Below are 15,198 nucleotides of genomic sequence, written 5' to 3' on the forward strand. Positions count from 1 at the left end.
AAAAAATGATTTTCAAGGTAAAAAAAAATTTTCAAAGTTAAATTTTTTTTTCAAGGTAAAATTTTTTTTTCAAGGTACAAAATGATTTTCAAGGTACAAAAAATTTTTCAAGGTAAAATTTTTTTTTCAAGGTAAAATTTTTTTTTCAAGGTAAAAAATGATTTTTAAATTTTTTTAAAATGTTTTTAAATGTTTTTATTTTTTTTATTTTTTTTTATATGTAAAATTTTTTTAAACTTTTAAAAAAAATTTTTAAATTTTTTTAAAACAATTTTAACAATTAACATTTTTTTTAAACAATTTTAACAATTAACATTTTTTTAGGGTTAGGGTTAGGGTTAGGGTTTGGGTTAAGATTAGGGTTAGGGTTAGGGTTAAGATTAGGGTTAGGTTTAGGGTTAGGGTTAGGGTTAAGATTAGGGTTAGGGTAAGATTAGGGTTAGGGTAATTTTTTTTTTAAAAGTTAAAAAAAAGTAAAAAAAAAAGTTAAAAAAAAAGTTAAAAAAAGTTAAAAAAAAGTTAAAAAAAAGTTAAAAAAAAGTTGAAAAAAGTAAAAAAAGGTAAAAATATTTAAAAAAATTAAAAATATTTAATCAAAAAAATTTTTTTTATTAAAAAAAAAAAAAAAAAAAAAAAAATTGTTTTTAAATTTTTTAAATTTAAAAAAAATAATATTTAAAAAATGTTACAAAAATTTAAAAAACTTAAAAAATAAAAACTTAAAAAAAACAAACTTTTCAAGGTTAAAAATGATTTTGTTTTTAAACTGAAATACACACAATGACAAATGTATAACATTGCCAATTTGGGATTGGTTCCCAGGGATTCGAATAAAGAACCAACTCTTTTTCTTTACTATAGTGGTCTCGATAACGGGTACAGGTTTTCAAAAAGGGATTCGAGTCCGAGGACTCGGTTCTTTTCTTATCGAACAACCGGGATAACCGGTTTCGAGCATCATTCCTACTCAGAACTGGGGACATTGTGAGGGAATTTGATTATTCTGTTTTGTTTTTTTTAAGTAATGAGATTAACTATAAAAATGCTGATTTACTGTTTTTACTCTACTGCTCTATCTCAATCTCAACACGTTAACGTTATTTGTTTCTAAAATAGTACTTTATTAAATCATTGTGTATTACCATACACGCCATCCCGGCAGGCACAAGACATTGAAACAACGTTGATAATTGTTGAATTGGGTCCTGACGTTGAAACATGCTTTCTGGCAACGTTTAATCAATGTCGCGTTCTGACGTTGATATTCTACAACACAAATACAACGTTGAAACAACATACTTTCTGGTAACGTATGTTACCAGAATTTGGTTGAAATTCGGTTATTTTCTAACCAATATTCACAAATACAACTTTGAAACAACATGCCCTTTGGCAACGTTAAATCAATGTTGGGTTCTGACGTTGATTTGACCATTGAAATTTGGCAATTTCCCAACCAATATTCTACAACACAAATACAACGTTGAAACAACATACTTTCTGGTAACGTTTAATCAATGTCGGGTTCTGACGTTGATTTGACCATTGAAATTCGGTTATTTTCTAACCAATATTCACGAATACAACGTTGAAACAACATACCCTTTGGCAACGTTAAATCAATGTTGGGTTCTGACGTTGATTTGACCATTGAAATTTGGCAATTTCCCAACCAATATTCTACAACACAAATACAACGTTGAAACAACATACTTTCTGGTAACGTTTAATCAATGTCGGGTTCTGACGTTGATTTGACCATTGAAATTCGGTTATTTTCCAACCAATTTTCACGAATACAACGTTGAAACAACATGCCCTTTGGCAACATTAAATCAATGTTGGGTTCTGACGTTGAATTGACCATTGAAATTTGGCAATTTCCCAACCAATATTCTACAACACAAATACAACGTTGAAACAACATGCTTTCTGGTAACGTTTAATCAATGTCGGGTTCTGACGTTGATTTGACCATTGAAATTCGGTTATTTTCCAACCAATATTCACGAATACAACGTTGAAACAACATGCCCTTTGGCAACGTTAAATCAATGTTGGGTTCTGACGTTGATTTGACCATTGCAATTTGGCAATTTCCCAACCAATATTCTACAACACAAATACAACGTTGAAACAACATGCTTTCTGGTAACGTTTAATCAATGTCGGGTTCTGACGTTGATTTGACCATTGAAATTTGGTTATTTTCCAACCAATATTCACGAATACAACGTTGAAACAACATACCCTTTGGCAACGTTAAATCAATGTTGGGTTCTGACGTTGATTTGACCATTGAAATTTGGCAATTTCCCAACCAATATTCTACAACACAATTACAACGTTGAAACAACATACTTTCTGGTAACGTTTAATCAATGTCGGGTTCTGACGTTGATTTGACCATTGAAATTCGGTTATTTTCTAACCAATATTCACGAATACAACGTTGAAACAACATGCCCTTTGGCAACGTTAAATCAATGTTGGGTTCTGACGTTGATTTGACCATTGAAATTTGGCAATTTCCCAACCAATATTCTACAACACAAATACAACGTTGAAACAACATACTTTCTGGTAACGTTTAATCAATGTCGGGTTCTGACGTTGATTTGACCATTGAAATTCGGTTATTTTCCAACCAATTTTCACGAATACAACGTTGAAACAACATGCCCTTTGGCAACATTAAATCAATGTTGGGTTCTGACGTTGAATTGACCATTGAAATTTGGCAATTTCCCAACCAATATTCTACAACACAAATACAACGTTGAAACAACATGCTTTCTGGTAACGTTTAATCAATGTCGGGTTCTGACGTTGATTTGACCATTGAAATTCGGTTATTTTCCAACCAATATTCACGAATACAACGTTGAAACAACATGCCCTTTGGCAACGTTAAATCAATGTTGGGTTCTGACGTTGAATTGACCATTGCAATTTGGCAATTTCCCAACCAATATTCTACAACACAAATACAACGTTGAAACAACATGCTTTCTGGTAACGTTTAATCAATGTCGGGTTCTGACGTTGATTTGACCATTGAAATTTGGTTATTTTCCAACCAATATTCACGAATACAACGTTGAAACAACATACCCTTTGGCAACGTTAAATCAATGTTGGGTTCTGACGTTGATTTGACCATTGAAATTTGGCAATTTCCCAACCAATATTCTACAACACAAATACAACGTTGAAACAACATACTTTCTGGTAACGTTTAATCAATGTCGAGTTCGGACGTTGATTTGACCATTGAAATTCGGTTATTTTCCAACCAATATTCACGAATACAACGTTGAAACAACATGCCCTTTGGCAACGTTAAATCAATGTTGGGTTCTGACGTTGATTTGACCATTGAAATTTGGCAATTTCCCAACCAATATTCTACAACACAAATACAACGTTGAAACAACATACTTTCTGGTAACGTTTAATCAATGTCGGGTTCTGACGTTGATTTGACCATTGAAATTCGGTTATTTTCCAACCAATATTCACGAATACAACGTTGAAACAACATGCCCTTTGGCAACATTAAATCAATGTTGGGTTCTGACGTTGAATTGACCATTGAAATTTGGCAATTTCCCAACCAATATTCTACAACACAAATACAACGTTGAAACAACATACTTTCTGGCAACGTTTAATCAATGTCGGGTTCTGACGTTGATTTGACCATTGAAATTTGGCAATTTCCCAACCAATATTCTACAACATTGAAACAACATGCTTTTTGAATTTGTTTTTTCAATGTCGGGTTGTGACGTTGATTTAACATTGAAATTCGGTTATTTTCCAACCAATATTCACGAACACAACGTTGAAACAACATGCCCTTTGGCAACGTTAAATCAATGTTGGGTTCTGACGTTGATTTGACCATTGAAATTTGGCAATTTCCCAACCAATATTCTACAACACAAATACAACGTTGAAACAACATACTTTCTGGTAACGTTTAATCAATGTCGAGTTCGGACGTTGATTTGACCATTGAAATTCGGTTATTTTCCAACCAATATTCACGAATACAACGTTGAAACAACATGCCCTTTGGCAACGTTAAATCAATGTTGGGTTCTGACGTTGATTTGACCATTGAAATTTGGCAATTTCCCAACCAATATTCTACAACACAAATACAACGTTGAAACAACATACTTTCTGGTAACGTTTAATCAATGTCGGGTTCTGACGTTGATTTGACCATTGAAATTCGGTTATTTTCCAACCAATATTCACGAATACAACGTTGAAACAACATGCCCTTTGGCAACATTAAATCAATGTTGGGTTCTGACGTTGAATTGACCATTGAAATTTGGCAATTTCCCAACCAATATTCTACAACACAAATACAACGTTGAAACAACATACTTTCTGGCAACGTTTAATCAATGTCGGGTTGTGACGTTGATTTAACATTGAAATTTGGTCATTTCCCAACATAAAATGTGGATCCAAAATTGGACGTCAACATTGTCTCAATGTAATAGTTATTTTTCAATGGTTCTTGGACTCAAAATTGTACTTGGTTTGAGCGTGTTTGCGTGTGTGTGTGTGTGTGTGTGTGTGTGTGTGTGTGTGTGTGTGTGTGTGTGTGTGTGTGTGTGTGTGTGTGTGTGTGTGTAAAAATAAAAATAATTTACAATTAACTGCAACATGCTTTCTGTAGTAGGAAGTAGAGTTCCTGTCGGCTGAAATGTGAACATTTCTACTGAAACAGATGACAGCACATGATATAAATGTTCTTTTTACTAGTTTAAAAGCAATCATTTTAGATTTTTTTTTGTCTGAAGTCATGTAAAAATTTTTACTGTCAGTACGTTTCTATGCACTAAATGAGTCTAATTTGTCAAATAATTCAGTTCATTCTATTTTCACAGCCACGTGTTGTAGTTTCCACGGTCTTATCTCTAATGTGACTGTCGGCCATACGTAGAGTGCCTCTCCTACACTAGGGGGCGACTGTGGTCATTTAGCCATGTCAGATGCAAATACAGTAGAAGAAGAGAATGCTACATGCTAATAAGCTAGCGCTCGTAACCTTTAAGCCACGGATCTAACAGATAAGTATAACTTTAAACTGCTTTTTAATGTTGTTGGTATTGTTTTATTGCGTTTAAATGACGCTTGTGGTTATTAGGATCATCAGTGCTGGCGTCATGTCACGTAATTAAATTGTCTTCTTTTAGGGACATTCTGACTGTTAGAATAATTATATGTAAGTTATCACAAAACTTTGTGTTACATTGAGTTCCCGGCGAGAGGACAAAAGCTGTCTTTAATCCTACCTAGAAGAAGGCTTGTAAAACTCCACTGTGTAGGATGGTAAAGCAACATGAAGGTGTTCTGTTTCTTTCATTGTCCATCCATCCATCCATCTTCTTCCGCTTATCCGAGGTCGGGTCGCGGGGGCAGCAGCCTAAGCAGGGAAGCCCAGACTTCCCTCTCCCCAGCCACTTCGTCCAGCTCTTCCTGTGGGACCCCGAGGCGTTCCCAGGCCAGCCGGGAGACATAGTCTTCCCAACGTGTCCTGGGTCTTCCCCGCGGCCTCCTACCAGTAGGACGTGCCCTAAATACCTCCCTAGGGAGGCGTTCGGGTGGCATCCTGACCAGATGCCCGAACCACCTCATCTGGCTCCTCTCCATGTGGAGGAGCAGCGGCTTTACTTTGAGCTCCCCCCGAATGGCAGAGCTTCTCACCCTATCTCTAAGGGAGAGCCCCGCCACCCGGCGGAGGAAACTCATTTCGGCCGCTTTTACCCGTGATCTTGTCCTTTCGGTCATAACCCAAAGCTCATGACCATAGGTGAGGATGGGAACGTAGATCGACCGGTAAATTGAGAGCTTTGCCTTCCGGCTCAGCTCCTTCTTCACCACAACGGATCGATACAGCGTCCGCATTACTGTAGACGCCGCACCGATCCGCCTGTCGATGTCACGATCCACTCTTCCCTCACTCGTGAACAAGACTCCGAGGTACTTGAACTCCTCCACTTGGGGCAAGATCTCCTCCCCAACCCGGAGATGGCACTCCACCCTTTTCCGGGCGAGAACCATGGACTCGGACTTGGAGGTGCTGATTCTCATCCCAGTCGCTTCACACTCAGCTGCGAACCGATCCAGCGAGAGCTGAAGATCCTGGCCAGATGAAGCCATCAGGACCACATCATCTGCAAAAAGCAGAGACCTAATCCTGCAGCCACCAAACCAGATCCCCTCAACGCCTTGACTGCGCCTAGAAATTCTGTCCATAAAAGTTATGAACAGAATCGGTGACAAAGGGCAGCCTTGGCGGAGTCCAACCCTCACTGGAAACGTGTCCGACTTACTGCCGGCAATGCGGACCAAGCTCTGGCACTGAGCATACAGGGAGCGGACTGCCACAATCAGACAGTCTCTGAGCACTCCCCACAGGACTTCCCGAGGGACACGGTCGAATGCCTTCTCCAAGTCCACAAAACACATGTAGACTGGTTGGGCAAACTCCCATGCACCCTCAAGGACCCTGCCGAGAGTATAGAGCTGGTCCACAGTTCCACGACCAGGACGAAAACCACACTGTTCCTCCTGAATCCGAGGTTCGACTATCCGGCGTAGCCTCCTCTCCAGTACACCTGAATAGACCATACCGGGAAGGCTGAGGAGTGTGATCCCACGATAGTTAGAACACACCCTCCGGTTCCCCTTCTTAAAGAGAGGAACCACCACCCCGGTCTGCCAATCCAGAGGTACCGCCCCCGATGTCCACGCGACGCTGCAGAGTCTTGTCAACCAAGACAGCCCCACAGCATCCAGAGCCTTAAGGAACTCCGGGCGGATCTCATCTACCCCTGGGGCCTTGCCACCGAGGAGCTTTTTAACTCCCTCGGCAACCTCAGCCCCAGAAATAGGAGAGCCCACCACAGACTCCCCAGGCACTGCTTCCTCATAGGAAGACGTGTTGGTGGGTTCATGTATTGTAATCAACAGAAAGATATTGTCTGACCCAAGAACTGGAAAGCGGAGAGGAAGCAGGGCCTGACTCCCCTCCAGGCACCGCTTGTTTGAACTGTTTTACGACCTTTTCTGTGAACTGTTTTACGACCTTTTCTTTGAACTGTTGTAATCAAAGGCGATGGCTGTTTACGACCCACGTCCCTTAGAAACAGCTGTTGCCATGTAATCAGGGAAAGTCCAAATAATAGAGGTGGCGTACAATCTTTCGCCAGAGCGTGCTGGGAGTACAGCCCAGTCGTTTCTCGATTGCGTTTGAACCTGACACTGACACTTATTAAACAATTACGTAGGTCTCTATTTTATCATATATTTTAAAAATACCGACCTATTTCAATTTCCTGTAGCTGTACAGTGTGCTTGTTTGATTGGTGAAATGGAGTCAAACGTCACTACCGCTTACGTTGGATTGGTCAAACAGAGTCATGTGACATCGCCTGCCGGAAGCAGGTACGCTGACATAAGGAAACGTCTTTGCAAGCCTTTATCGATAATTGTGATACAAACAAATGTAACGATCGGAATAAAACTCAATGTAAAAGTACTGTTTCTTCTCAAAAAGTAAAAGTAAACATTTGTGTTAGCGCCGTTGAAAGTGAACACAATGCGTTGTGACGGTTGTGCTTACCTGCTGAAAGGTGGCTTGAACCAGGTTTGCAGGGAACATGTTTCTGAGGAAGAGAAGTACAATTGTCCAATGAAGAGCTTTGAAATGATCACAGTGAACACCGAGACACGGGACAGCAACACCCCATTGAGCTGCACGATTCTCTGTAAAGATGCGTCTTGGAAAAATGGCTTGAGAGACATTTTTACTTAAACACAAAACGAGAACACCAGAAAACAGATTTATAGCAATAGGTCAATAATCATACTTGCCAACCTTGAGCCATCCTATTTCGGGAGGTGGGGGGTGGGGTGGTTGGGGGCGTGGTTAAGAGGGGAAGAGTATATTTACAGCTAGAATTCACCAAGTCAAGTATTTTATGTATATATATATATATATATATATATATATATATATATATATATATATATATAAATAAATAAGAGAAATACTTGAATTTCAGTGTTCATTTATTTACACATATACACACATAACACTCATCTACTCATTGTTGAGTTAAGGGTTGAATTGTCCATCCTTGTTCTATTCTCTGTCACTATTTTTCGAACTGATGATGCATTGCTGTGTGGCACGCACAAAAGTGCCTTCATCAAATGCACTAGATGGCAGTATTGTCCTGTTTAAGAGTGTCACAACATTGCTTGTTTACGGCAGACGAACTGCTTTACGGTAGAGGAAAACACGTCACTTAGGTCCGCATGGAGCCGGAGGGGGCGCGACATTCCAGCTCCGCCTGAATTTCGGGAGATTTTCGGGAGAAAATTTGTCCCGGGAGGTTTTCGGGAGAGGAGCTGAATTTTGGGAGTCTCCCGGAAAATCCGGGAGGGTTGGCAAGTATGCAATAATTCATACCAACATTGCTTTCGGTTCGTTATTATTTTTGAGCATTGAAAGTCCCACTAAAATTCTTCTTCAAAAGGGCAACACTTATAAAAGTGCTAAAAATAAGTCATACCTTTATTTATTTATTTTATTTTTTTAAACTTTTACTGCTTAATAAGCTTTTACGTTTTTTTTTTGTTTTTTTTTTACATTTTAAATTTGTTTATTTCATGCCCTTTTCTTATGTGGCAAACACACAAAGTATACAATATTTTCCCTAACAAATATTTCAAAGTGGAATATTTGATGTGTAGTAATTGGAGCCTTGAATAGGATCAATAACAACATTGGTTTTGATTCATTATAGTTTTTTTTTGAAAAATGAAAAACACAGCCTGCATGGCAGCTATGTGTTAATAGAGTGGACATTGAAAAGCCCCGGGCCTTAACAATCTACACGTTTCATGATATCAATAAAATAGGAAGACTTAAGACGGTCCAAAGGTCAAACCCACAGCACGCTCACTCCCACGCAACATTTGTGTGTGTGTTAATAATCAGATGTGTGGTTTAGGACCGCTGCTCTGGTGAAAATCAATGACACAAACAAACATACTTGCCAACCTTGAGACCTCCGATTTCGGGAGGTGGGGCGGGGGCGTGGTTAAGATATATATATATAAGAAATACTTGACTTTCAGTGAATTCTAGCAATATATATATTTTATTACATATATATATATAAAAATATAAATAAATAAAATAAATACTTGAATTTCAGTGTTCATTTATTTACACATATACACACACATAACACTCATCTACTCATTGTTGAGTTAAGGGTTGAATTGTCCATCCTTGTTCTATTCTCTGTCACTATTTCAGAACACACACATTATACAAATGTACATTATAAAATCAATAAGAAAACGGGAGCTCTAATTTGGGAGTCTGAATTAGGATCAGAAGTTCCTATATAAACATTGCGCACTCACGTCGCCTTTTTGTATTGATTACTGCAGCTGTGCACTGGTTTCATTCACAAATACAAACTACAACTCACAAACACTTTAGAGTTAGGCTCCACCATCAGAATGTGTACTTAAACTTATAAAGATCACATGGATATTATTCAGTGAGTTGATTCACCAAAACTAACCTGTTATACAGGAGGAAAAAGCACACAGGACGTTTCAATTGTTCACAGACTGGTCGCGCTCATCAGAATGACAAGACACTTCCGGTCTGCAGGTGACAGCATTCAATTGGGAAGAAACGCCCTACTGCCCCCTACTGACCAATGTGAATACTGATAAATGTGTAATAACAGCTCCAAAAACGAATTCAAACCACAAAATAAAATAAATAAATCAACACAAAAATGTGACACATTATGGGTGGGTCACATATGCATGTACAGTAGATAGCAGTATTGTCCTGTTTAAAAGTGTCACAACATTGCTGTTTACGGCAGACGAACTGCTTTACGGTAGATGAAAACTTGACTGCTGTTGTTGTGTGTTGTTACCGCGCTGGGAGGACGTTAATGAAACTGCCTAACAATAAACCCACATAAGAAACCAAGAACTCGCCCTCGATCATTAGCTGTTTATATTGTGGGAAAGCGGACGTGTGAACAGGCTGTCAACACGTCACTCAGGTCCGCATGGAGCTGGAGGGGGCGTGGCCTCTAGCTCCGCCTGAATTTCGGGAGGTTTTCGGGAGGGGCGCTGAATTTCGGGAGTCTCCCGGAAAATCCGGGAGGGTTGGCAAGTATGCAAACAAACCCTGCACATGAATGTAATCAGAACCATAAGACTGGAAATATTCCACAACGTCACAGACAATTCTTTAGTGCAGCACATTTAATTAATGAGACCACCCTTCTTGCGAGTGATTGATGACAGCGGCGATATTGTACACGATAAATTGTCAGTCGCACTTGAAATAAGACTGGAAATAGAACACAAAGTCAGGAAAATGGCAGCCATTCAGAAAACAGAAGCCCCCAACCACGCCCCCACCCCCCACCTCCCGAAATCGGAGGTCTCAAGGTTGGCAAGTATGCTCTCCACTCACCCTGGACATTCAAGCCAGCATGTTTTCCCGGTACCGAAAATTGTTACCCGGAATTACCAGGAATTTCCCTCACCCCCATTGACTTTAAATGGGAAATATACAATCTACTGCATATCCCACATTTCTCATCCGATTTGAACCGTTCTAACATCCACACACTCCACTCACCGTGGACATTCAAGCATTTCAGTTCCACCCGCGCGGTTTGGCAGCTCCCTACCGGAATTGCAATTATCTAGTTACAAAAATAAATACCAATTAAAGCTGCAAGCAGCATTGGTCGGGCCCGCGTATTTAGCAGGTGCTAGTCCTAAGTGTCCCAATACTTTTGTCTACTTTTAGTCTGATTGGTCGGGCCCGCGTATTTGGCAGGTGCTAGTCTGAAGTGTCCCAAGACTTTTGTCTAGTGTACCTACCTTGTCTGCATTGTGTGGGCATGTTGGTGCTTCCTGCTTTTGAGCAGCCATCTTAAAAAAACAGCAGCGCAGCAGCATCAGTGCAGCGGGTCTTTGAAGGGTCATAAAATCAAAACCGGAGCAGGTATTAAAAAGCCTTCTATACTTTTATACACAAGGGTTCAATCTCTCTCCTGTGTTAGTTTGAAGCCTAAACGACAAACGCGCTCAGAGGAGATAGATTTTGAAGGAAGGTGACCGGTTTTTACAAAAATGTTGTTTTGAAGGGGGAATAGCAAACTTCCTGTTGATTTTTGCTGGGGGTTGTCAATTTATGAAATGTAGGTCTAATTGAGACCTACATAGAGGTTTTTGTTTCATGTCTCTCCGACCTTCCCAATGGGAGTTACAGGCAGTTTTGTCATTTTTTTCTTCCGAGGAGCAGTTTTTTCTCCGTTTTATTCAAAAATTGCTCTAGAGCGCAATTTTGAAATTTGGGGTTAGGTTTTTTTATTAGATCGCAATTTTTGCCAGTCCTGATGTGTGCGTTCAGTTCGGTGAGTTTTGAAGCATGTTAAGAGGGTCAAATTACAGCTCAAAGAGGCAAAAGTGACTGTTTTTAGTACTTTTTTGTCTTGAAGGGGGAATTGCCAACTTCCTGTTGATTTTAGCCCGAGGATATACAATTATGAAAACTAGGTCTAAGTCAGACCTACATACAGGTTTTTGTTTCATGTCTCTCCGATCTTCCTAGTGTGAGATATAGGCAGTCTAGTTTTTTTTTTCCTAGGGGGCGCTAGAGCGCAATTTTGAGTTTTGGGGTTCGGTTTTTTAAAAAAAAGGTAATTTTTGCAGGTCCTGGTGTGTGGGTCAAATATGGTGAGTTTTGAAGCATGTTAAGTGGGTCAAATTACAATTTAATGTGGCGGCGGAAGAATAAAGAATAATAAAACCTTACAAATACAATAGGTCCTTATGTCCCATTGCATAAGGACTCCCTTTGGGAGTCCTTATACAATGGGCCATGCGGGCCCTAATTAAGTACACTAAAAATAAGGGCCTCGTGAAAACTGATGAGAATTTTGTTTACATATATTTACGCAGTGCAAAAATAAACACATTTTAACTAAATTAAAAATAAATACTATGATGTTTCTTTGGTGAACCTGTCAATGAAATTAAAGCGCAAATGAAAATCCAGCTTTACCACCTTAGTCCTAATTTTTGTGCTTAAGAAACGTACTTATGACTTTAGCTCCAGACTTCTTCTGTTTGTTTGATATTGTCATTACTGCCACAAGCATACTTGCCAACCCTCCCGGATTTTCCGGGGAGACTCCCGAAATTCAGCGCCTCTCCCGAAAACCTCCCGGGACAAATTTTCTCCCGAAAATCTCCCGAAATTCAGGCACATAATATAAACAGCGTACCTGCCCAATGACGTTATAACTGTAGAATGATGGAGGGCGAGTTCTTGGTTTCTTATGTGGGTTTATTGTTAGGCAGTTTCATTAACGTCCTCCCAGCGCGGCAACAACACACAACAACAGCAGTCACGTTTTCGTCTACCGTAAAGCAGTTCGTCTGCCGTAAACAGCAATGTTGTGACACTCTTAAACGGGGCAATACTGCCATCTACTGTACATGCATATGTGACAATAACATATACGGCTTTTAGAGAGCGCAGTGCACAACTGCGCACACAACAAGGAGACGGAGCAGAATGCATCATCAGAGAGGGTGTTCAGCATGGTTAGAAAAATAGTGACAGAGAATAGAACAAGGATGGACAATTCAACCCTTAACTCAACAATGAGTAGATGAGTGTTATGTGTGTATATATGTGTAAATAAATGAACACTGAAATTCAAGTATTTATTTTATTTATATATATATATATATATATATATATATATATATATATATATATATATATATATATATATATATATATATTATATATATATATATATATTATATATATATATATATATATATATATATTCACGAAACCCAACACAACACTCCAATACGTGCACCATGACAGCAACCACCCACCCACCACCACGAAAAGAATACCTACCGGAATCAATAAAAGGCTATCGATGCTGTCATCTAGCAAAGCTGAATTTGACCAAGCAACACCCCCGTACCAAAAAGCCCTTGATGAAAGCGGATACAATTTCACCCTCACCTATGAACCCACGCCAGGAAACCAGCCAAAAAAGAACAGAAAACGGAACGACATCATCTGGTACAACCCCCCATACAGCAAAAACGTCTCAACGAACATTGGACACAAATTCCTCAATCTGATTGACAAACACTTTCCCAAAGACAACATCCTAAGAAAAGTATTCAACAAGAACAACATTAAATTGAGCTACAGCTGCATGAACAATATACGACAAATCATCTCAAACCACAACAAAACAATTGCAAATGAGCCGTCGGCCCTCAGACAGAGCGACTCCAAAACCAACAAAGGATGTAATTGTCGAAAGAAACCTGATTGCCCCCTCAACGGGGGGTGCTTACAAACATCAGTTGTCTACCAATCTAAGGTAATACGCAAGGACATTAACACATCCGACACATATGTAGGATTAACCGAGGGAGAATTCAAAACCAGATGGAACAATCACAAGGCTTCTTTCAGGAACAAAAACCTGCGAAATACCACAGAACTAAGCAAACCCATTTGGGACCTCAAAGACAATAATGTTGAATATTCAATAACATGGCAAATTCTTGCATCCAGCACACCTTACAATAGTGGTAATAAAAGATGCAACCTATGCTTGAAAGAGAAACTGTTTATTATTTACCGTCCAGACCTGTCATCCCTCAACAAGCGCAGCGAAATTGTATCAGCATGCCGCCACAGACGGAAACACCTCCTAGGTAACACATGAGCCAATCACCACGCCCCTACGCCAGCCTGTACCCACCCACTCTGTGCCCTATATAAACCATGATATGTGAATGCTCCCATTAAAATCTCCTGATGATTGAGGGAACCCCCTCATGAAACAGGCCTGTAGAGATGAAGTAGTCTTGTGATTTTTTTCCCCACACATACATATATATATATATATATATATATATATATATATATATATATATATATATATATATATATATATATATATATATATATATATATGTCTTAATAAGGTTATCCAAAAAATAGTGCTCGATACCGTAGTAGAGCGCAATATATGTATGTGTGGGGAAAAAAAATCACAAGACTATTTCATCTCTACAGGCCTGTTTCATGAGGGGGGTACCCTCAATCGTCAATCCTGACGATTGAGGGTACCCCCCTCATGAAACAGGCCTGTAGAGATGAAATAGTCTTGTGATTTTTTTTCCCCACACATACATATATATATATATATATATATATATATATATATATATATATATATATATATATATATATATATATATATATATATATGTTGGAATAATTGTTTGTAAGTTATCACAAAAGAAACGTTGTATTATGAATGCTGTCTTTCGAGGCCTAACAAGAGAAAGAAGGCTCGTGAAACGCCACTGTGATTTCAACACGGACAGATGGCAGGATCTGCTCAACTTCCAGAGGAACTCTCTTTGAAGTGTTAAACAAACTCTCTTTGAAGTAATTCACAAACTCTCTTCCAACTATTTTTGTAACCGAGGTCAACGCTATTTACAACCCGCTGTCCTCTTGAAGTCACTGTGGTCAGGAGACGGGAGGGGTTATCCATTGTCCTCCAACACCTGCCCCAGCTGGATCCAGGAAGAGCCCAAGCCCGAGAAATCCTCTTCTTGGACTTCAAAGCGACGGAAAACAATGACTGTTTTACATACTCCCCATTTCTGCTGTGACATGTGTTGGTGCGTGAACATTGAACATCTGAATAAATGAGGAGACGAAAACCTTCTTCGTCAGAGCGTGGTGCAGGACTGTACAGAGAGTGCAGTGGCCATGTCTCTCCTCAATATTGAGTCCAAATTTAAATCTATCTCTGTTTGATTCCTTGCCTTTTGTCTTGTTTAATAGATGTCCTCAGTGTTTGAACGTGACAATATATATATATATATATATATATATAAAGCTAGAATTCACTGAAAGTCAAGTATTTCTTATATATATATATGAAATACTTGGCTTGGTGAATTCTAGCTGTAAATATACTCCTCCCCTCTTAACCACGCCCCCAACCACGCCCCCCACCCCCCACCTCCCGAAATCGGAGG

At 39.2% G+C, this 15,198-nt stretch overlaps 1 protein-coding gene across 2 annotated transcripts in view; it reads right to left on the reverse strand.

Annotated features, from left to right (window-relative positions):
• Positions 1–15,198, reverse strand: part of LOC133607877 (excitatory amino acid transporter 5-like) — a 195,030-nt gene that overhangs the window by 70,753 nt on the left and 109,079 nt on the right. For both annotated transcript variants that reach the window (XM_061962909.2, XM_061962910.2), the window contains one exon: positions 7,655–7,697. In XM_061962909.2, coding sequence (XP_061818893.1) covers positions 7,655–7,697 — 43 coding nt within the window. The remainder of the gene's footprint in view (positions 1–7,654; positions 7,698–15,198) is intronic.

This window comes from Nerophis lumbriciformis, linkage group LG09 (genome assembly GCF_033978685.3).
Source record: "Nerophis lumbriciformis linkage group LG09, RoL_Nlum_v2.1, whole genome shotgun sequence".
Taxonomy (NCBI): Eukaryota; Metazoa; Chordata; class Actinopteri; order Syngnathiformes; family Syngnathidae; genus Nerophis; species Nerophis lumbriciformis.